This window comes from Poecile atricapillus, chromosome 18 (assembly GCF_030490865.1).
Source record: "Poecile atricapillus isolate bPoeAtr1 chromosome 18, bPoeAtr1.hap1, whole genome shotgun sequence".
Lineage (NCBI taxonomy): Eukaryota > Metazoa > Chordata > Aves > Passeriformes > Paridae > Poecile > Poecile atricapillus.
Genome location: NC_081266.1, coordinates 8580947 through 8603509, shown reverse-complemented (window position 1 = coordinate 8603509; position 22563 = coordinate 8580947). Strand labels below are relative to the sequence as shown.

The window sequence follows — 22563 nt, the reverse complement described above, 5'->3', positions numbered from 1 at the left end:
ATTTCCAATGCATGCAGAGATTTAGTTGCCCATGTAGAATATAGTTTCAGCTATAGCACAGCTATTTATCCTTAAGTAGACTTAAGGTAAGTAGACTTACCTGAAGTCTACTACAGAGCACAACACAGAAATGGAATTTTCAGGGTAGGGTGCTTCTCACTGGGTAAATGTGTTGTAGGAAAACTTGCTATGAGGTAGCTAAAATGCTGCTCCTGATATAATTAATATTTGTTTGCCTAGAGCTCAGACCTTGCTGGTGGTATTGATTAAAAATATCTGTATAATAAGTATACAGTATTGATATAAAGTATCTGTAGATGATAACTGTGATTTATAAGGCTGCCACAAAGACATCCATTCACACTTCACTAAGTGTGATTCGTTAAAGATAGCTGGTGTTGGGTTTTTTTAACAGTTGTACTTAACAAATCTTGTCATTGTCTCAAAACCTTTCCCTGTGTCAGACTTCACAGGAGGTGTTGTATCTTAACCCTATATCAGTATTTAAGGCAGCAGTATCATTCTTGAAATAGAATATTATGTAAAACTCAGAAGAGATTTTAACTTTGTTACTTAGCAAGATTTTCAAGGCTTGATATTCCTCTAACTGAGCACCTACAGCTGGTCAGGAGAGAAGAAGGGAGAACAACAAGCTCAATTTAAACAGGAGAAGCTATTCTGTCTTTAATACTTCTGTCTCAAATCCAGGGTTTGTTCCTTACATTTCTGGGCACTGAATTTTCACATTAATTGTAGTCATCAATAGGTGGGTTTGCCCGATCCAAAGTGCTTGTGATTTTTATCTTGGAAACTTGGCATTACTTCAGCTGATTTGTGTTATACATCCCATTAACCAGAATGCACAAGAAAAAGGTTTTGTTCATTTAATTATGTAAATATTTGTTCTAGTTGATTGCACTTCGAGGTTTTTGCTTATGCCAGTCTTGAAGTCCCACTATGCTCTAGGGAGGTCCTATGATGTTTTACATATTTGAATTTTTTAGTATGCTTGCAGTTTTTATAGAAGTAAACAGCAAATGTATTTTTAACATATTTTGCCTTTCATAATAAAACTAGAAAGGAGAAGTTATAGTGAATGCTCAGACTTTCAGCTCATTAAAAGGCTTTTCAGCTCTCTTAGAAGACCTGGACATGTAGAGAAAAAGGTGTCACATGTTTAGCAGTGCTGATTACCAATTAAAGAACTCAGATTTCACACAGTCACTGAATTTGTAACCATACATTTGTTATAAGTTTTTTTGAAGATGTGTGAAGTTCAGACAAAAGCCTATGCCATTTTTTCACTCTGTGTTTCACTTTCAGTGATTGGGGGTAACTATTATTGTCATTTGCTTCTGGCCAAAAAATAGCAAATTCTCTGGAGTATTTTTGTAACTGTTTCTGAAAAGAACCATGATTTTAGAATGTTACCTTTGTAGAAAACAAAGCAAACCTTAAAAAACTTCTCCTACCTCAGGATGTTTATGTTTTTGCTAACAGCTCGCAAACAGAATTTTAGAGACTGATTGACATCATGACCCATTTTTATATCATTACACACACACACTATTGTCTTTTTTTACTTAAAGTTATGTTTGCATATAGGAGGCAGTAATGTAACCATAGATAGTTTTTTCTTCCCTTGTATACCAGGTCTTGTTTTATTTTATTTTATTTTTTTTTATTTGTAGGATGAAGTCTTCCCATGAATAACAAAATACAAGATCAAAAGTGGATAGAATTGCTTTTAGATACTGGGAAATGTGAACATGCAAAGCAAAATTCAGAACTCTTAAAAAACATGAGTAGCATTAATCATATTAAAACTCTTCTAAAAATACCAGAGAAAAATAAAAAAAAGAGTGCATTAATAAGAAATGAAGGCAATGTTAAAGGGCATCCTTATCCTGAGTCACCAGTGCAGAGAGACTAATCAAACCTTCCAGCAGCATGGCATTGATAGATATTGGGCATAGGATGTCTCATTCCACTGGCACCCTGGCAAACTACCAACACGAGATCTGAAGCGATAGGGGGATTATGAGCAATGGAGCTTGCAATGGAAATAAATGGAATGTCTCTATCCTTGCCTATGGCTCTGGTTTCTACTAAAAAACTTTGGCTTTATATATTTCTGTTATCCATACCTTTCATATTTACTTCGTGGATACCTTAAAACACAGCATTTCAGTTACCTTTCATTTATTGTGAATTTTTTTGTTCCCTCTTCCCGCCACACTCCCAGTAGTGTAATCTTCCTTTCCACTAGAGCATAGGAAATTCAAAGAACATTTTTGTGGATCACTTTATTCAAGAGTGACAGTAAGTCCTGTTACTCCCTGACAGCTCCTGTGCACAGATGTACTGCTGCATAATAGAAGCTTTACTATTAATATAGTTTTGTAAATTGAAGTGAAATATATACTCATAGGATTCTGTTCCATAGATGAAAGCCATGCTGTTAGAATCAATATAATTCAATGATGTTTTTCTCCCTCTACATTACATATTATGGAGGTTGATACACGTCTATTTAAAAATAGAGAAACTGCTTAGGCAAAATCACCAAACTTTTGTTTCCCTGGCCAGGTAAGACCAGCATAAGGTTCTACTGTAAAATAACACAAGTTATAAACAAAAGTTTTCATTTGGTACACCAGAGAGATATGCACAAAGGCATTAATCAAATAACAAATTTCCTGCAGGCTTAGTGATAGATGAAAACATTCCAAATGAATAGCAGACACATCTTTAAGTGTGTATATACACATAGAAGTACATTTAGGCTTAAAATAGAAGTAAAAAAATAAGTAAAAAAATATACCTTCTATGTCTTGCCTGGCTATCACTTTTGGCTCTTACTTAGCTTTCTACTTTTATCTTTTCATAGTTTCAGCATCTGGGTTCCTGTGGAAGAGAGCCTTTTTTCCTGTCATGGTGTTAGATAGGCTCATTCTGTTGTGTACATTGATCCCCAGATTCTGTTTGGTTTCTTTGGCTTTGGCTTCTGCCTCACTCTATTTTAATTCATTTTGCAACCTCACATCATTATATTTAATAAACAACTTTGAAGATTGGTTAAATAACACCAAGAGATGAAAACCTAAGTAATTCTAGTTACTATTGTTCAACCTCTTTTCTATAGGCATTAAAATTCAAAGTTCTGATAAAAAATAAAAAAGTTGGAACAATTGAGGAAGGTCTGCTCAGGATGGATGCTGAATATGGTGGTGAGACAGAGGAACTGAGTGACTCTGAATCTGAGTCTGAGGATGACGACGCACATGACACGTTACCTCTTCAGCCATCAAGGAGTCCCACCAGAAGAAGAAGAGATCATAGACTTTCACCCCCACCTCAAAAAAAACCAAAGGTAACTTTTGCTGCAATTGAATATAGAGAACACACAGATTTTTTTTTTAAAGAAACTCGATTATCTTAAAATAGAGACTAAACTGAAAAGTTGTTATAAATAAGTTATTTTAAAATAATTTATATTTTAAATTTAATTTAAAATTTAAAGAGAAAACTTTAAAATTACTAAGATCAGTGCATTTGGAAATTACATTTTTTAGCTCGAGGTTTCAGAGTTTTCCTACTCTTATAAGAAAAGTCAGACTGGACCACATTTTAGTACCCAACTCAAAATCAACCCCTTCCTGTGCTCCCATCTTGAACTTCAACATTTTCCTCTCTCAAAACTTGTGCTTGTCCCAGGCTCTCGGTCCCACAGTAGATTTAAGATGTGTTTTGTTGGTGCCATGGCTCTCCTGGAACTATGTATAGAGAACACTTACAGCAGTACCTGATGACAACAGGCAGAGTTAACCATTTCTTCCCCAGGTCTTCCAGTCTATTTTTAAGATAGATAAAGTCTCCTATTTTCTTCTGTTCTGGATTTTTTTGCATTAAATTAGGTGCACATTCCTGGTTGTGCTGGAACATTTTTCAGCACCTGGAGCTGAAGAGGTGTTTTTAGATTTATCATGCAGAGACTTAACTTTATTTCTGAAAAAAGTGTAAAAATTTGGTGTTTGAAAGTCAAGTTGAACTTAGTTTTTTTAACCAACTATAATTCTCTACCACGGAAAATCTGTTGCTTCATCAAGGTTGAAACTGCCTTGTTCAGCTTTTTTAGGATGTCAGGCAGCACCTGGTGTACCCAGTCACTCTTGCACATCATGCTCTGATTGCCTGAATGTGGCTAAACCAGCAGTGCTCCTCAGAGCCCAGCACTCTCGCTGAGAAGCAGTGTCTCTTTTTTTTTATATGATTTGAAAGTTTTTTTCTTCTTTCTCATTCCAACTGACATGGAGAAATAGTAAGGAAAAATTCTGAGGAAGGATGGACTCTGACCAGGAAGGACCAGCTCTCTAGACAATAGGCTTCAAGAATATTTGTAGGACCATGTAACGGACTAGAATGAATTCCACAGACTCTTAAACAGCAGCAACAAAAAGGATCTGCTCATTTTCACAGGCAGAAGAGAAAGTGGTTTCCAGGGTCCCACTCTGTTGGAATATTTGCCTTGATGTCCCACTGTATTGCTTTGTGGGAGGGTGGGAGAGCATTTGAATCCACAGCCAAGATACCCCAGTGATGCTGCTGGCTTTGCCTGCCTCCAGAGTTGTATTTTTCAGGATTTCCATGGCAGTAGACTCCTGGTGTCCTCATGGGACATAGCCCCAGAATAATTAATGCACTTGAACGTTGCATAGTTTAAGAGCCATGAGCAGGCAATCTCTATTATTTTGTGGGATGAGAATTTGCCTTCAAAAGCTTTAATGGAATGTAAACATGATTAGCATCAGCAGCTCTCTGCTGGCTACTGCCCCCAATTAGCTCAGAAGTTATGCTGAGGAAAATGAAGTGGTCACACAGTGCTTCTCTGTAAGAGAGAAGATCCTGGTAAAATTTCAGTCACTTTGGCTTATTTTGGTAATTGAGCAAGACTAAATTAAGATTTTGGTGAGAGAACTTTCAACCTTAATCAAGAAGAAAAGAGTTTTCCTAACTTCAGAGCAATGCTTAAAGGAATAGGCCTTTGATTAATTTTCTTGGCGCAATGTAATATTTTCCTGTTGTTCTACATTTTATAGATGAGTTTATTCTGTTGGTCTTTTCTAGTACTTTATATATTTATGAATAGAAAGTTGGAGGTATATTTTTAAGGAGCAACATTAAAAGCCATGAAAAATTATATTATTTGCAAACCACTCTTAGGAGCAGGAAAACTGTAAAGCTATCGAGAAGAACATTCTGCTAGGAAGGATCTCTCCACTCACCCTATGATTGCTGTGATAAACGTGGGCACAATAACCTCAATTTTCTCTCAGCAGATCAGATCTCACTATTAAAGGTCATATTTATTAGATTCATTAACTGTGACATATTTTTTCATGCTTTATGCATCCAAAATGATTGTTTCTCTGAATTATTAATATTAATAATAATGAAATACTCATCATTGTGACTTTTTTATTCCATTATTCATCTGATGATGTTTAGGTGAGAAAGGGAAAGATTGCCCTTGCATTGTCAGACCTTGTGGTTTATACCAAATCTCAGAAGTTTGTGAGCTTTGAGCATTCCCTGCAGCATCAGCAGTGTTATGAAAATAATTCAATTGGAGAGAGTGCAGCACGAAAACTTTTAAGATCTTCAGGTAATTTCTTTGGAGTCAATCAGTTAAAAGTTACATTGGTGCTATGATTGCTTCACTGCTTAGGCATTGAAGGGTTAAAATTTTATGAAACACCTGCTGTCTGATTTTATTTGGTTCTTTGTATAACACTGTTTTAGATATGTCCTTTGCATAATATTTTTATTTCTGTTGGCTTTGGGAGGAAAACTGAAATTCAACTTTGCTTTAATTCCGTGTATTTTTATAAGAACAAATATTTACACAGTCTAAAAAATGTACGTCTGCCTTTCGATTCATTGTTTTCTGCATCAAGTAATTTAGGAATTGCAGTCAGCACTTGAAAAAGCGTGGAATAAATTTCACCACCTCCCTCCCCACCCCCATGTCTGGGCTGAGAACTGAGCGGAGTTGGCTCGGCAGTCGCCTGGCTTTGGTGACAAGTGCAGATAAGAGAGTCCTCATTAATGGGATGGATAAACCCCAGAGCAGGCAGCTTGCTCCACTGGAGCAGACCTTCCATCCCAGCCAAACTGAATTATCCAAACCATTCTGGGCTGGAGCAGCTCCATTTGGTGCAGCCTCTGCTGTTTGAGCTCCAGCTGCCTGCAGAGAGCCCCGAGGGAGCGTTAAAAGCAGAGATCACCGAGCATGACAGTGACAATGACAATGAAGGCTGCCACATGCCCACTCACTTTGTGGAGGTGATTCAGTGGCTGGCTGTTGCTAAAGGACACAAAATGATTCACATGAACACTTTCCAGTGGTAGAACAGGAAAGAAGGAACTTTATTTTCTGACCCCAGTATTTATAGATTCTCAACAATGACCAGGGATTGGATAATTAAGTTACACCTTCCCAAGCACACTGGTCGTGTGAAACGTCCATCAAAAGATGTTTCTTAGAAGGAATGTGATAAACAACTTCTGTTTATAGAACTTCCATGGGAAAGTAACTAAAACTATGAAAACATTATCAGGTTTTAGTTTTCAGGGCAGCAGCTGGCGAGGTGAATGATGCTGAACAGTGTCACAAAGTAGGATTTTCCAGCCACTGAGTCCTCTCTCTGGTTCCTCCAGCACTCTAGGAGATAGAAAAGTAGCTCTAGAACCTCTCCTCCCCCTCAATAAAACCACCCCCAAACAACAAAGCAAACCAAACTCTACCAAACAAAACCGCTAAACAAACAAAAAATGAGGTGAGAGGAAAATGGAGATCAGAGAGATGACCCTGGAAATGTAGATTTTTGTTTAATCACTAAAAAGGAATCGTGCAGATAGAAGTCATCTGAAGTTTCCCACATCCCTGCAGTCAATGCTTACATATGAGAAAGGAGGGAACACTGCCAGCAGAAGGAAAAACAATGTACATGATAGTTATCTTCTGAGGCTTATATAACAAGAATTTCAGTGGCTTTTGAAAACGTGCTCTTCCCTGGTCCTAATATTATTTAGCCATTTTATTTAAACCTCCAAACAACAAACAAGCCAAGATCATCTAAAGATGATTTTTTTTCCCTTTTTTTTTCATTTTGAGCTATTATAGAAGGGGGAAACTTTTGTGCAGTTTCCTGTGTCTCAGTTTCCCGTGAGAATACAGTGGGCTTTAGTGTAGAAATCATAAGGTTACCCTGCAAAAAGGTGAAGAAACAGAATATTTCAGTGAAGGGATGGTTTTTGGATAATGAACTTCTTACAAAGGAATATATATTTCTTTATACAGGAATACTGTCAGATTCAAGTGCACACAAAATATTAAGGTTTAAAAATTAATTATTAAATGAACAAATGAATATATTTCAAAATAAAATGATGTTAAAATAGAATAAATTGGCATAATATTGTGTAAAAAAATTGCTGGATCAAATTACTGTATTTTTATTATTTGTTCAAATAGGATTTCTTTAATAACAAAGGTTTTCTTACCAAGATTTTATCCTTCTGTTTATCAGCTAAAGAGTTTATTTCACATACTACAAGATTTATTACAAGAATTTACCCCAAGGGAACAAGAATGAGCTCGTCAAATTATAATCCTCAGGAGTTCTGGAATGTAGGGTGTCAGATGGGTATGTATCCTTGCAGAAACTATTGCATTCTAGGCTTTACAGATAAAGGAGTTTCTTGCTTCCTATAGTATTCTGGTGTTATGTAGGTTACGTATTTTCCCCCAGTGGCATTATTTTAATTTTTGTTGTATAAAATTTTCCTTCAACCCACATATTCCACCAGTTTTTTCTCACTAGTAATTGTAAATATCACTTTGTGTTAAATAGCTGTTTCCTATCCCAGATATTCCATTTATTCTATTTTATTAATCTCTTTAAACTACCTCTTTGAATTGGATATTAAGAAAATCACTAATAACAAGCTCAGCATTTTTAAGTTTCCATTACTCAGCAATGCAAGTTTCTTCTGAAGGGTCTGTGGGTTTTCAGTGGCACTCTGTGACTTGCTTAGGTGCAGATGTGAGCACAACAATTGATAGTAGTGCCAAAAATTCCCAGAACAGGATATGCTACACAAGGCAGCACTCAAACATTCCTGGTCAGCACAACATCCAGAGACAGCTGGGAGCTGCTGGGAGTCTCCAGTCTTTATTCAGATGTAGAATTTTAATTTCCAGTACAAAACATATTCGTTTCCTGGGCAACAAAAAAAGTGGTAACTTCTGCTTCTTCATTGAAAGTTATTTATTTGAATTTTTTCAAAATAAGCATGGCATGACTTCTGTACCCAGCAGGCTTTGGAAAACCTCTCACCTGTAAGCATTTTGTCCTTTTTAATGGCTTTAGAGACAATTTTACCTTCACGTGTTTATTCTTCAGTTTAAAAGATTCTCAGTTCCAGAACATATTTCTATGTTTGCCTGCTAAATTTTCTTCAGCCCTAGGTAAAGTAGAGCAGAATAGTTTTTGTACCCAGGTATATATTCTGTCTTTGAGTCTTTGCCAAGGCCACCTGAGGGAGACTGTGGGGTGAGCAGGGCACTTTGCCTTAGGCTCTCGGTTTTGAGAGGTGAGAGGTGTGGATTCACCTTGTTATGTTGAAATACACACTCATCCAAGGACAGGCACAGATTTCATTCTGTCTGTAGGGCCCTGGAGCTTATGTCACCCTTGTTCCAGGCTTCCTTTTCCACTTGTTTCCTTTCTCAGCTCTCCATATATCTTCAGTGACAAGTTACTTTCTCCATCCTGACTGTTATTTTACATAACTACATAAGGAGTACAAAAATTACTATTTAGTATAAATTTGACTTGCTTCTATGTCCTCATAAATGCTTATTTGCAGTACAGATTTGGACTTGTGCTGGACTATCCAAGTATCTTCTCATCACCATACTGTGTGAAATTGGTTTGATTATGTTGTGTCCTTGTGGTTCATCCACACTTAGTGCCATGTCTGGATTATTTACCTGGGGTGCTGCCCTCCCTGTGTGCTATCATTGCTATCTAAACTATACATTGCCATTAAAAACTAGGAAGTTTGTTTCATTCTTAGAGAAAGCACTCGCCAGAGGTCCTTAATTTAAAATTGAATTAATCTCCCAGTCTTATCATACTGCAATTTACTAGTTTTCTTTCTAGCCTGTGAATCTCCACACTTATCTCTGCAAAGGATAGCCATTTGTTAGATCACAGACAGCGCCAAAATCTTTCAAAATTACTACACTGGCTGTTTACTCAGAGTGTGCCTTAATGAGAAGTCAGTCTAACATTAATATGCAAAACATATGACTTTTGGTGCATAGGGGGTTTGGGCCCCTTCCTGGAAGAATTAAAAATCTGCAGGAAGTGGTTAGATTTGCCCTCTTGGTCACTTCATTTGCATCTTCACTTAAAAACCCCTCTATTTTTCACATGGGAATAGGCTGATTAAAAACAATTCTCCACATACATTATTTCCAAGCTATGTTAGATCTATTAATTCCCTAATCTGCTTTAGATAGCTGTTTGGCAGAAATATAGCAGCTCTTCACAATGCAACTCCCAAAGTGAGGGTATCTCAGTGAATCTTCTGCTGATGTCCTTTCACTGATTTAACACAGACTTTTGATTTTTATATCTGTCCCATGTCTGTATAATTCACACACCCCTCCTGTCTGCCTGCCGTTGTGCTTTACACCCCATGCACAGAAGTGAATCCTCTAGATCCCTTTTGCAATTCCCTGAAACTCTTCAAAGGACTCTTGGATTTCTCTTTGCCACCTATTCCCCTTCTTAACTCCCTTCTCCTCCCCACACCTGCAAGCTTACATTCCTTTAACATCCATAACCTTTCTGGCTGGGCAAAGAAAATATATTAGGTTTTGTTCAAACCTACACATAACACTGCCTTCCAGGCCTCTGCATCTTGTAATTATGAGAACTGAGTTACTCCTTCACTTCCCTTAGTGATTGACTCAAAACAGTGCTTTCTTCTGTACCTTGCCAGCAATTTTCTCTGAATTGCTTGGAACATATTAACTTGGAGCAGCCTGGCACTCAGCTAAAGCAGGATGAAATGGTCCAACAGGCTCAAGACTTTTTGGGGCTGAGGACAAGACATGTAATTGTGTAAACCTAATTTCCAGAGGAAGGCAAGTTAAAAAGCTCAGTAAAAAGTACAGAGTTTCCACAAAATAGCTTTTGGATATCACTGTGTACTCCCTGTCCATTCTCTGAAAATTGAGACTCATAAGAACAGGAGGTTTTGGGAAAAAAGAGGTCTTATGGAGAAAAACCCTCACTTTTCATAGTCTGTGAAAATTAGTATGCCTCCTGCATACAACTGCAGTGAGGCACTGGAAAGAACTGGTTTGATGTATCCATGTCTCCTTTTTATTTAGGAAATAAAATGAAATGGAAAGATTTATGCAGGGAAATAAAATTCAGGACATTTATTTAAATAAACTGATATCAGTTGTTTTATATAGACTGAAAAAAACAACAAAAATCCAAAATGAAAGAAAGCCTTGGTGAAAATCATAATAAAAAAAGACTTAAATAACCTTTTGAATGTGGCATTTGGAAATGTTCTACATGTACCAAAGCACTCTGCAGGAATGACCAAAACATGCCATAACTTACAGGAGAAAACCATGGTGTTGTAGGTAGAGAATTTTATTTCAGAATATCTCATATGTGCTTTTTGGGGTGTGCATAAATTTATATGCTGCTGTGAAAGTTGTACTTGTATGATGGGTTTTTTACTTTCTGTAGGTTTTATTTTGGACTGTGACACTGAAATGCAGCTTGGCAATTTTGTCACATCTGTTTTGTGGTTCAGTCTTGTGTGCAATAATATGACAAAATATGGTAAAAAATGATGCATGAAAAGAGGAGTGATAAGGAGCTCTCTAACTAGTTCTGATTTTAATCTCTGAAGCAACCAAGGGAAAAGAAACCAACTAATTTTGATCTTGGTATGCCTCACCTGTGGAAATTAAAATGACTCAAACCCGACCCTGCTTGGGTTCTGTGTCAATAACTATATTATTGCTCTCTTCTACTGGTTTTAATAGTCCAGAAATGCCTCCTTAGGAAGTGAAACCTAGAGGACTAATTTTTTTTTTTTAATGTTTTCCCTTGAATTTCACTGATTTAGTCTTCACAAAGAGTGAAGTGGTACAGCTAATTCAGGTGTAGACACCTGCAAGATAGGTGGGATAATATGATTCAACATCTGAAGCTCTCCAAATGCACTCAACTTTCCTTTGGAATGGCTCCAAATGCTGGGAGTGGTTTTGAATGAAGGTTTTATGTCTCTTCTGCAGAAATGCTTCTACTGCCAGGTTTATGAAAAAGCTCTTGGGCTATTCTGCTTCTTTTTAGGCAGTTTTTGGTGTGTGTCATAGATACTGGAATTTCACTTTAAAGCAAAGAAACACTGAAATTCCATTTTATCAGTTTTTCCAGCTGTCTTCACTGCAGACAACCAATAGAATAGTAAATAATTTATGTGAAGTCTAATAAATTTTAAAGGAAGATGGGAAAAAATTGCAGGAACACAATTGTTTCTGAAGTAGTTGCTGATCTTGTTCTAAAACCTGTCAGTGACTCCAGACTAAAACAGGAGAGGGAAGCTGATAATATTCACTTTTCTGCCAAGAATCACAAGTTAAGTAAATTTTAAAAATTATTTTGGAAACGTTTCAGGTGTAAAATTGGTCAAATGACAACCAAAAATACTCAGACTTACACTGAAGTGTGACTTTCAGACTGACACATTAATTAGACAGCAAAAATCAATTTAGATTTTCAGATCTGATAATTTATCAGAAATGCTTTAGGTACTTTTCCCATGAGAATCTCACAAGAGAGGATCTCTACTTAAACCCTTTGCAGATTTACTTGGACAATGGAGGACTCTTAATCACCTGACATCTCTTTTCCAGTAGGACCACTTGTAATGAAGTAGGAGCAATGTCAGCAGTTATGAACTGTGTGACTGGATTCTTCACATTTCTAATGACAGTGTCTTTAGAGCCACAGTATTAAACTGGCCCAAAGACCATACAAAAAAGACTGACTGCACATTTTAAGGATGTTATGTCATGCAGTTATGCATTTATTCAGCTCTCAGAGGAGCAGTCCCTCTTCCTACGGCAGAATCCCTCACATTGTAAGCCATAAATCAAGCTTCTGTAGAGTGAAAACAACCATTTCAAAATGTGCAGGTGAAAAATGAAGCCAGAAGTTATCATTAAGATTAATACAATTTGGAGTCTGTTAGGGAAGAGAAAAAATACAGTTTTACTGATTTTTTTTTTTTTTTGCCAGGAAAAGAGGTGATACATTTTATGCCAAAATTTATATTGTCCATATAAGCTTGCTCAGTGTTGTAGGAAAATCAATCATTATATATTTTATTTTTTTTCTGGTAGAAAAAAAAGAGGTTTTTTTTCTTTATTTTTGGTCTAGTAGACCAAAGTCCTTGCTCATAAAGTTTGTGTGGGGTCTCACCTCTTCATGGGTTTATTCTCTTTCACTTTGAAGCTCTTCCCCCCTGTCCTGTTATGCCCCTGTAAATAGTCTCGCTCCATCTTTCCTGGACTTCTGAAATATTTCTGTAAATTTGGGCAGTGATGGATTGAGTGCAGCTGTGACCTGCATGTGAGAAGAAAGCCTAGACAGTCTGTGCCCAGCTTGGAGTGCTGGTGTGGAATGAAAGCAGTGGCTTCAAATCCAATCACATTGATCATCTCATAAGCAATGGCAACATTCCAGAGCATTAGGATACGCTCCTGTTTGCAATAGCATTTCCCAGGCTGGGTGGAATTCAGCTCAGATTTGGGATATCTGAGGCACAGATTTTCGTTGCATTCATTGTGAGTGGCCCACTTTAAGAGCACAGACAACTGGAAAGAGCTGAGAGCAAGACAAGAAGGCTGATAAAAGTGTGATCTATTACATCTCTTTAGATTCAAATGAGTGAGGTAAACCATGGGGATAGGAACATTGGCACTGTGAGTGCTTTCTGAATATGAGTTTTTTTGAGAGGGCATAAAATTGATACATTTTGAGATGCATTTTTAAATGGCATAAAATGCAATTAAGTAACTCATTTCAAGAAAAAATGGTGACAAATGTGTCCTTATCTATTTTAAAATCTTCCCATTTAAATGGGAAAATGCATTAAACCTTATGGTTGTGATGTAGCTGATAGAACCAGGAAGCAAAGAACAAAAAATAAAAAATTACAATTTAAAAGTCCCACTGGGAATATTAATGAGAGGCAGGATCAAAAGATGTGCAGTTTTCCTCAATGCCTACAAATCACAGTCACAATTCTCATTTTGGTTTTACAAAGCTTTTGCTTTTAGTCCACAAATCAATTATGTCTTGAATGGTGGCACCTATAGAAGGTGCTGTGTATGAATATTTAGAGTGTCTTTAGTTCTGCAATTAGTGGTGGAACTGACTTCAGTTAACTGCTTGTGATACAGAGGTTTGGGGTCAAAAATAATATTCTTCTGTGTATTATGGATTGGCTCATTTTTTGGAGCTAGTCTATTTCCTAACCTCAATTTGCCATATGAAGTTATTTACATCTGGGGCTTACTGGGACTGCCATGGCAGCTTTGGTACTTTGCAAGATGATTTGAGTATTCAATACTCTGATCTGAAGGGGATTTAGCCTCATGGTTCTAGGAATAGTTAAATCTGTTTTAGGTGCAGGAATCACAGTGAAGAATTGCTTTGCTCAGGTTGTTCCCCAAGCCCATGTTTTGCTGTGCTGCTTTGATTTTGATGTCAATATTAAAATTCTTCTGGTGCTTAATGAAAGGACTGAGGAGAAAATTTAATGTACACCGTGTTCAACTTCAGATGCCTTTACTTCCCCATGAAAACCATGCATTAAGATTATGTACTGCTCAGATGGTTTCATTGCAAGCTCATTTGGGTTTCTTTCCAAAATAAACTGTCAGTTTAAATCTCTCTTCATACATGCATTAAATTTATACTGTTTCATAAAACAAAAGTACAAAGAATATTATTGAACAGTTCTGCTCTTGAATTCACCAAAGCTAAAATGAAACACTGGGTAGAAGTTCAGGATTGTTTGCAGAAAGATATTGCTCAGCCCAAGCTGCTGGGCATAGCTTTTAGTTTATGATCCTTGCCATTTCTCAAGAAGTGTTAGGGCTATACTGCACCTGTTTAAAAAGAAAAATTGTACATCAATGCACCATAAAGTAGTGCCCTGGGAGGCTCCAAGCAGCTATGAGCCCTGTAAACAGTTTTAGTAGAGGTTTGCATCTCAGAGAATATGACACAAAATCTCACATTTGCTTAATCACCTTAAAACTTGCAATACAAAGAAACCAGTAAGTAAATTAAAACTACTGTTCCATGCGTTTCTTAACTTGTTCTTAAGGTCAAATTAAATTAAGTGAAAACACAGTGCTGATGTTTAGAGATATCAACCCATAATAACATTGCCCTTCACTTGTGTTGCAAAAGTAATTTTCCTAATGTGATAAAATATAAAGTATTCTCGTTTGCTTGTTGCTGCTGTTACATCAGATTTTCCTGCTTAGTCGCCTATAAAGCTTGGTAAATTTAGCAATAGTCTCATTATGTGCAATCATGTAATTTGGTTCATCATGTGGAAGCTGCTATTTGAAGCTGACTGTTCGATGTGCCTAATTTCAGTTGCACTTTTAAACCCACGTATCCTGAAAGTGTGGCCTAGGACTCACCTGAGGACTGAGAGATCCTGGCTTATCTGTAGTTCAGACTTCCAGGGGCCACAGGGTTGCAGCTCCTGTAGCATCCTCTGCACAGCTTGATTCAGTGCATTAAAATATACAAGCATCATATAGCACCAAATTTGGGGCTGTTTCTGGATGATGGGTTGAGTCATAAAGAGAAAATTTTGAACCGCTGCCAAAACCATACCAAGAAAATACCAACCCTGTTTAAAAAAGGCAATGGTGGGCAATGGGCAATATGAACACTCTGAAGTTTGGTTTCTGTTGTTAAAGGTAAAACAAAATTCCTGTGTATATTAACATAAAATCATGTCTTTACATTAACACTTAGATCAAAGCAGGAGTGCATGTTGTGTTTTGTTTTGGAGGCTTTTTTTGTTTTGTTTGAGGTTTTTCTAGACAAGGTTTCCAGTTATTCCTACTTGCTGCATGTTGGTTCATGATGCAGAGCAATTTTAGCTAGCACAGATGGGATTTCTTTCAGATTAAACAGATGATGCACTCTGGGAGCACTTCATGTATTCCACCCATTCATTGGTTTTGAGACTATGGAACCAGAGCTCTTCAGAAGTAACCCCACCAAAAACATGTGTTTATATATCATATTATAAATATCAGGTCCATTGTACCAGCTGCTTCATTCCTATTTGTGTTGTTTGCTTCAGAATATTTTAAAATGATCATCAAAGCAGTGAAGGAATGAGTAATTTTTGCAGTGAAAACAATTTTGTGTGTTTTCCACTTGCAATAAGGATTTTTGCATTATGTCAAATGTTCATTCAATGCATTCATATTATCTCCCAGGAAAATGTAATAAGGTCCTCTTTATGAATTATTATGAGTCACTTGAACTGCTTAAAGTCTTCTTTTTTCATTCCTACCAAACCATCCTTTTAAGTAAATGACTTCTTATCATTCTCTGTTTAACACATGTCATGGGTTCATAATGTCATAATTCATTGCTGATTTGACTTCTGCATTTTCTATTTGGAATGTGACAAGAAGCTCCATTGCACTGGAATAGGGGGAAATTTCATTAAACAGGTCTATTTCAATGTTGGCTTTATCTCATGAATTACAATATCCTGTTGATGAGAAGTGTGATATTTTATTATTGGTGCTGCAGCAAACTGAAAATGTTTTGAACTGCCAAGGAAAGGAAAAAATCTGTCAGGTGTATTCTTAGAATAATCACCAGTACTTGAGGATTAAGCTCCAAGAGAGTGTGTGCTCACATAAATTTAAGAACACTTTTAAAATTGCTTCTAGTTCTATAAATTTATATGTATTTTCACTGAGTATTCTAACTAAACTAAAGCTTCTTAATCTTCTGGGTGAGATGTTTTTGTGATGAATTCTGCACCATAACTAAGGTTAGATACAATCCTGAGGTTTTGACTTCTGCACCAGATCTTTGATAGCAGGTTTGGAGTGCAGGGTCTTGCTGCTGTAGAGAAACTAGGATGTGAATTCAGTTCTTGCAGAGAGAAGGATCTCTTATTTCATATTCTCCAAGGTCTAATTTAGAAAGAAAAGGGAAGAGAGGTATAGCAATGTAAAAAAGATCTATAGATTAGTTCTTAAAAGAGGGTGCAGTTCTAAAGAGTGTACTGTTTTTGTGCACAAATAATTCGTTATTGAGTATCACTTAATTTAAGGGAAATAACAGGATCCTACATATGAATTGAAAGATGTAGATATCTTAAGCTCATTTGAAATTTTTTTTAACTTTTTTTTATAAAATGTTATCAAATCTAATTCACTAAAATCAATACTGATATAATTTTACAGTGGCCTTAAACTTCCAAACACCGGGAACACAAATGGAATTGCAAGATGGAAAATTCCTGGACAATGGTGGTTGTGGCTATGTGCTGAAACCTGTATTCTTGAGGGATCGCAATACCACATTTACACCCCGAAATGTGGGAGGATACAGCAAACCAATGTCTCTGTCAATAAGGGTAAGATGACTGAAGTGTTGTTTTGTTCCATGAAAATGGGAAAGCAAATTTTATGTATTTCAGATGCAATTATTATCTAATTTTTTTCCCCATTTTATTCCTATTCCTGTTTGTTGGGAACTAATGTTTTCAACAAGATGGTAAAACTCTCACAGAGTATCAACTGCTGCTTGGGTGCTTTCCCATCTGTATTTCACTTATGCTTGCTAAAAATATGTAGGGGTTCAGAGCCTCCAGGAGACTGTAAAAATACATGATTTTTAAGGATGCTGTACAAATAAATATAAATAATGTAGCTGAAAAAGGGGCCAGACAATTGTGCATGTGGAAGCTGAACTGAAAACACAGAATTCAAATGTGCACTTTGGGTGTTATTTCTTTCACTATCAATAATACCACCTGTACTATTATAATGTTAATTGACAAATGGAAATTTTTAAAGATAAGATAGGAAGCTTTATGCTTCTTTTAAGTCTCATTATCTTTCTATGCATATATAAAAGACTATTTATAATCCTTAAATGGTATAAATAAGGGTGAAAGGAGGGATGAATTAATAAGTCTTTGAATTATTTCTACTTCTCCCAAATTATAATGTGATTGACTTCCCAAAAATACTTGAAATGCATGCCATTTACAAATAAATGATTAGATAAGGCCTTTATTTTGAGGTCAAGTAGATTTGTTATAATTGTTCACTAATTAGAAAAGTCCCTTTTCCCAATGAAAAAGTAATATTTCTGATTACACAGAATACCACTTGCATAAATGCTATTTAATTAGCATATAATTAGTGTGTAATTGCTATTTTGTTTCTTTCAGAGTAATAAATAGCAGAGATAAAACAATAGTTAGTGACAATTATAAAATACTTACATAATGCACGCACCTAATCAAGAACATTCTAGTGTCCTGACAGTGAGCATACCAATTGTGAATAGACATTGCTGGATGATTTCAGGCAGCCAGGCAAATACATCACTTATTTTAGCCCTAATTTGTATGAAGCTGGAATTAGGATGAGGAGAAACCCTGAATTGTAATGCAGGAGACAGACAAAACCATTGTCAATGCAGAGGAAGTGTCTGAGTTTGGAAGGAGCTGGAGAAGAGAAAGGCTGTGTTTAAGATTGAGGACTTTAGACTGAGACTTCAGGCTGGATAGTGCGGGCTGCAGAGAGGCAATGGCATCCCACTGGCTGAGGGAATGAAGGGCACAGAGAGCCCCATTCATAGCCAGCAGCAAAATCCAGGAAATTGTGGTTGAAGACAAAAGCAATTTGGAGCAGGAGTCAAAGGAAAAGCAGCTTCTGCTGAAAAAGTTACTAACCAGATGAATGCAGAAATGACAACAGAAAGCAAAGATAGAAAACATCTAAAGGGCAAATCTCTCTGAATGAATGAATGAATGAACGAATGAAGAATAGAAAAATCACATAGGGCCTGATGTTACTGAATTCCTTATCCTTAACCCAATGTGCCACAATTCCCATCAAGAGGCATAGAGCCTTTGAAGCAGAAATAGGGATGTTCAAGGTGCTTCCTAAATTTTTACATCACTCTGTATGTCTGCTTCACCTTGGATCTCAAAAATTGATTTGATTTATGGATTTGGGTCACGGTGTGCTTGAAAGAACTCACTCTTTTCCCATGCCAGGGGAGGCTTAGGCTAGGTCTAGCAGTGGGTCATGCAGGCCTTGGCAATGGCCCTCAGGAAATGGCAAGGAATCTCCCATGTCCTTAGTGGGCAGCCCATCAGTGATTGCAAAGATTCCTGGTGAAGGCAGCAGCTTTTCCTTAGGAAGAAAGAGCATCAGTGTTTGCCAAGCCACTGCTCTTCAGTATTTCAGGCTAGAACTTCTCTGGGGGCAAGGTGCTACAAGCACTGGAAAATATCAAAGCAAAGTGTGGGATTTGTGGGTTTTGATTTTTGGGGTGGTTGACAGGGGAATAAGAATCTCTTATGATGCTTAGGCCTGAGACCAGGGTCAGGAGTCATATCTTTCACCTGGGCTTTCAGGCTTGTATATCTCTCTCAATACATGTTATATACTGATTCCTAAAAGGCTGATTACTGCACAGATGTTGACTCTTTCCTAGCTACCCTGAAATATAGATAAAAAGCAGACAAAGTTGTGACTTTCATAAATCCTGTCTTAGTCTGAGTGCCAGATTACAGGGCAGTCTGAGACAAAATTTCCTGTTTTTGGAAATTTTGGTCAAAACACATCAGGAAGCTCACTGAATGAAGAGTTTTTGTCTAATACTAAGGAATACTGTGCAAGAGACGAGGCACAGGTGAGGCAGTCTGCTACATACCCTGTAGCACAATGCTGATGTCACGGTGGGTCTTGATGCTGATCCACTCCACACAGATTGGAATTCATGAGCTCGATAGCAGAAAGTGTAAAAATCACTGTAGGCTGATTCCAATAGGATTATTTTGTACAGTAGCAATATATAATTTTTATGTATAGCTATTGAATAAAAAAACCTGAAAATTATTGTTTAAAATATTATTTCAGTTATTTATTTATCTCTATATTTATTTATTTATAAAGAGGGTGGTGAAACACTGGCACAGGCAGCCCAGAGAGGTTATGTGTATCCCATCCCTCTAACCATTCAAGGTCAGTTTGGACTGGGCTCAGACCAATCTGATCTAGTTAAAACATGCTCCTAAACCACAATGTTTCTAAAAAAGTATATATATATATATAAGTAAATTAGATAGGAAGCACCATATTCTTGATTCCACTGTGTTTATTACACCAGTTTATGACTGGCATATACTTAAAGTAATTTCTTTTGAAAGCTATTTCTATTATGGTGACTATATGGCTGTGGTGAATTAGTTCATTCTTACAGTTATTTCAATATAACTTTAATTTTCCAGCTCATCAGTGGCCATCAGTTACCACGCAGCAGCATGTCAAGGACCAACAAAGCTGACCCCATGGTGCAGATAGAAATCTATGGTGTGCCAGAGGACCAAACAAGAAAGAAAACTAGTATTGGTAGAATCTAGTAATGGTAGAATCTAGTAATGGTGAGCATCAGTCTGCTTCTCTAGGCTGTGAATAAAGCACAACAACATTTTATAAGGAAACACCAATTATTTCTCTCTAGACTAGGATTTCCTGGCACAAAATCTGTAGCAGAAGTTCATGCTGTGTGTGCCATTTTTCTAGATTGGTAGATTAAGTAGATTGGTAGATTAAGTAGATTGGTAGATTAAGGAAGCACAAACACACAGCTGGGAGCACTCCCCCTTTCTAAAGGAAGGTGGAATTGTTTTTTTTGCACACTGCTGTGGGCTCATCCTGGACAGCAGCTCAGCTCCAAAGAGCTGCTTGCTTGTTCTCCTCTAGTTGGATGGGAAGAGGGCTGGAAAGGCCAAAATGAGAAAACCCTCGGGTAGAGAAGAAGACAGTTTGATAGATAAAGCAAAAGCTGCCCACACAAGCAAAGCAAAATAAGGAATTCATTCACCACTTCCCATGGGCAGGCAGGTGTAGAGCCATTCCCAGGGAAACAAGGCTTCATTTTGGAGCTCTGAGGTTACTTGGGAAGACAGACACTGCAATTCTGAATGCCCTCCCTTCCTCCTTCCCCCCAGCTGTGAGCATGACACCATTTGTAAGGAACATCCCCTTGGCCAGCTGGGGTCAGCTGTACCACTTGTGCCTCCTCCCAACTTCCTGGGTACCCCCAGCCCCCTCACTGGGATGGGGAGGCTGCTCTGCAGTGAGAAAGACAGAAATCTCGACACTGTGGAAGCCCTGTTCAGCAATAGCTCAAACACTGGGGTGTAGTCAGTGCTGTTTGAGTCAAAAATCCAAAATGCAGCACCATAGGGGTTGACATGAAGAAAGTTAACCCTATCCCAGCCTTAACCACTTAACTTAACTTAATGACGAGGTTTTCTTGAGAAATTGCTGTAACTTCATCACTCGTCTCATTTGAAGTCTCTGGTAGGAGTAATCCCTTAATTGCTTGACAGGTGAAGTGTGTACTCTTTGTAGCTGTCTTTGAGCACTCCCTTATTTTTATAATACAGATCTTCTTGATGTCTCAGACTACAAGCTTTCTGTGATCTCATTTTGTCTGTGCCTCTGTCTTCTATGCTTCCTTTTTCTTTTTTATAGATAGCTGCTGTTTAAAATCAGCCCCTGAATTTCTTTTCCCTGTATGAACATTGCTAAAGACCAGGGAAACCCCTCCTGTTCTACATTCTCTTTTTGTATTTCTAGTCAAGTGAACGTTTTACTACCTGAATTTATTCATTTCCAGCACTGTGAAAGGAGAAACTTTGGCAAAAGCATGAAACTGGTATGGCTACAGGAAAATTTAAGCTGAGCAGAAGTTCTTAACCTGGCTATCCCTGTCTCATTTTTCTCTCTTTTAAGGGATGACACCAACTATCTTAGGCTTTTGCCCACTACAGTCGTTGGGAGTTTAGTTATTTGTTTAAATGGGCACAGATACCTAGGGTAAAAGAAACTCTTTACCAGTTCAGACTAGTGATAGCAGCTTAGTTATAGAGTAGAAAAAAAAGAAATCATATTTTAATCCTGTTTCTTTTCTCCTTTAATTAGCTTTGAGCCCTAAATGGAATGAAACATTCTCTTTTAACATCCAAGTTCCAGAACTGGCAATGATACGCTTCTGCGTTCAGGATGAGATTTCTCTGTGTAACAACGAATTCCTTGGCCAGTACACTTTACCTGTGATGAGCCTGAATACAGGTAATATTTTTATGTCAACCACCTATAACAGCTCAAAAAAATCTGCAACATTCCAGGCTTTTTTTTGTTACTGTAGCATTGAGAGACTTCAGCACTATGTTTATTTTCTAGAGCATGATTTTGTAACAAAATGAATAAATGGCACTCTCTGTGTTTGAAATAAACATATTCTCTGAATGCAAATCCATGATGTTGAAATCAGAACAATATTAATGGCAGGTGATTCTTCCCACTGCAGTGTTCCATTCTAGATGGAAACTGCCCAGGTGGTATTTTAATTCATTGCAAGAAGTGAGACTAGTCAGAGCTGCTATGAAGACAGTGGTTTTGTGCACTTAGATAAGTTCAAAACCCAATACCAAATTAAAACAAAATCAACCACCAAAACCCCCTCAGGTAACCTATCTGCAACTTTTCAGAGTGGAGCACAATGGTTAAAAATAGGGCAAAATATTCATGGTATTTTTCTTGCTGGAGTTTCTTTTGTTAAGCCAGTAGAGTTCCTGGAACTTTTGTAATGAAAAGGCTGCTCATAAAGAGCAGACACAGAAGCCAATAGGCCAAGGAGAAAGGCTTATGTAAAATGGCTGTTTACTACACTGGCTTTCCAAAGCCATTTCTGACAAAACAAACAGCTTTTATTAGTGAATAAAGACGGCAAGGCAAAACACTGGAGCTGGCAACAGGCACCACACCTTTTTTATTAAGCTTAACAGGATTTGAAATGGTGCATTTTTTTTCCCTCATGTTTGGAAGTCATAAAGCTGCTTGTGATTCTTAGGTGAGGCTGAGGAGTTATACAAGAAAAATGACATTACTCTTAGAGCTCAGTTGTTTTTCTACAACATGAATTTTTACACTGATAACCTTTTCGTTTCCTTTTATTTGTATACTTCAGGATAATGAAAGAACACTCAACCTAACAATTCACAATATCTGAGACAAATTCAAATATCAGGCACTGCTGCTTACAAGTACTTGCAAAATTATTGAGGCTTATTAGATACAAATTT

The 22563-nt window shown here is 37.2% G+C and overlaps 1 protein-coding gene across 1 annotated transcript in view; it reads left to right on the top strand.

Annotated features, from left to right (window-relative positions):
* Positions 1 to 22563, top strand: part of LOC131586078 (1-phosphatidylinositol 4,5-bisphosphate phosphodiesterase zeta-1-like) — a 55609-nt gene that overhangs the window by 20299 nt on the left and 12747 nt on the right. Inside the window, exons 7-12 of the mRNA XM_058852816.1 lie at positions 3146 to 3373; positions 5509 to 5665; positions 7593 to 7709; positions 16631 to 16803; positions 19699 to 19819; positions 21401 to 21550. Of these exons, the coding sequence (XP_058708799.1) occupies positions 3146 to 3373; positions 5509 to 5665; positions 7593 to 7709; positions 16631 to 16803; positions 19699 to 19819; positions 21401 to 21550 (946 nt within the window). The remainder of the gene's footprint in view (positions 1 to 3145; positions 3374 to 5508; positions 5666 to 7592; positions 7710 to 16630; positions 16804 to 19698; positions 19820 to 21400; positions 21551 to 22563) is intronic.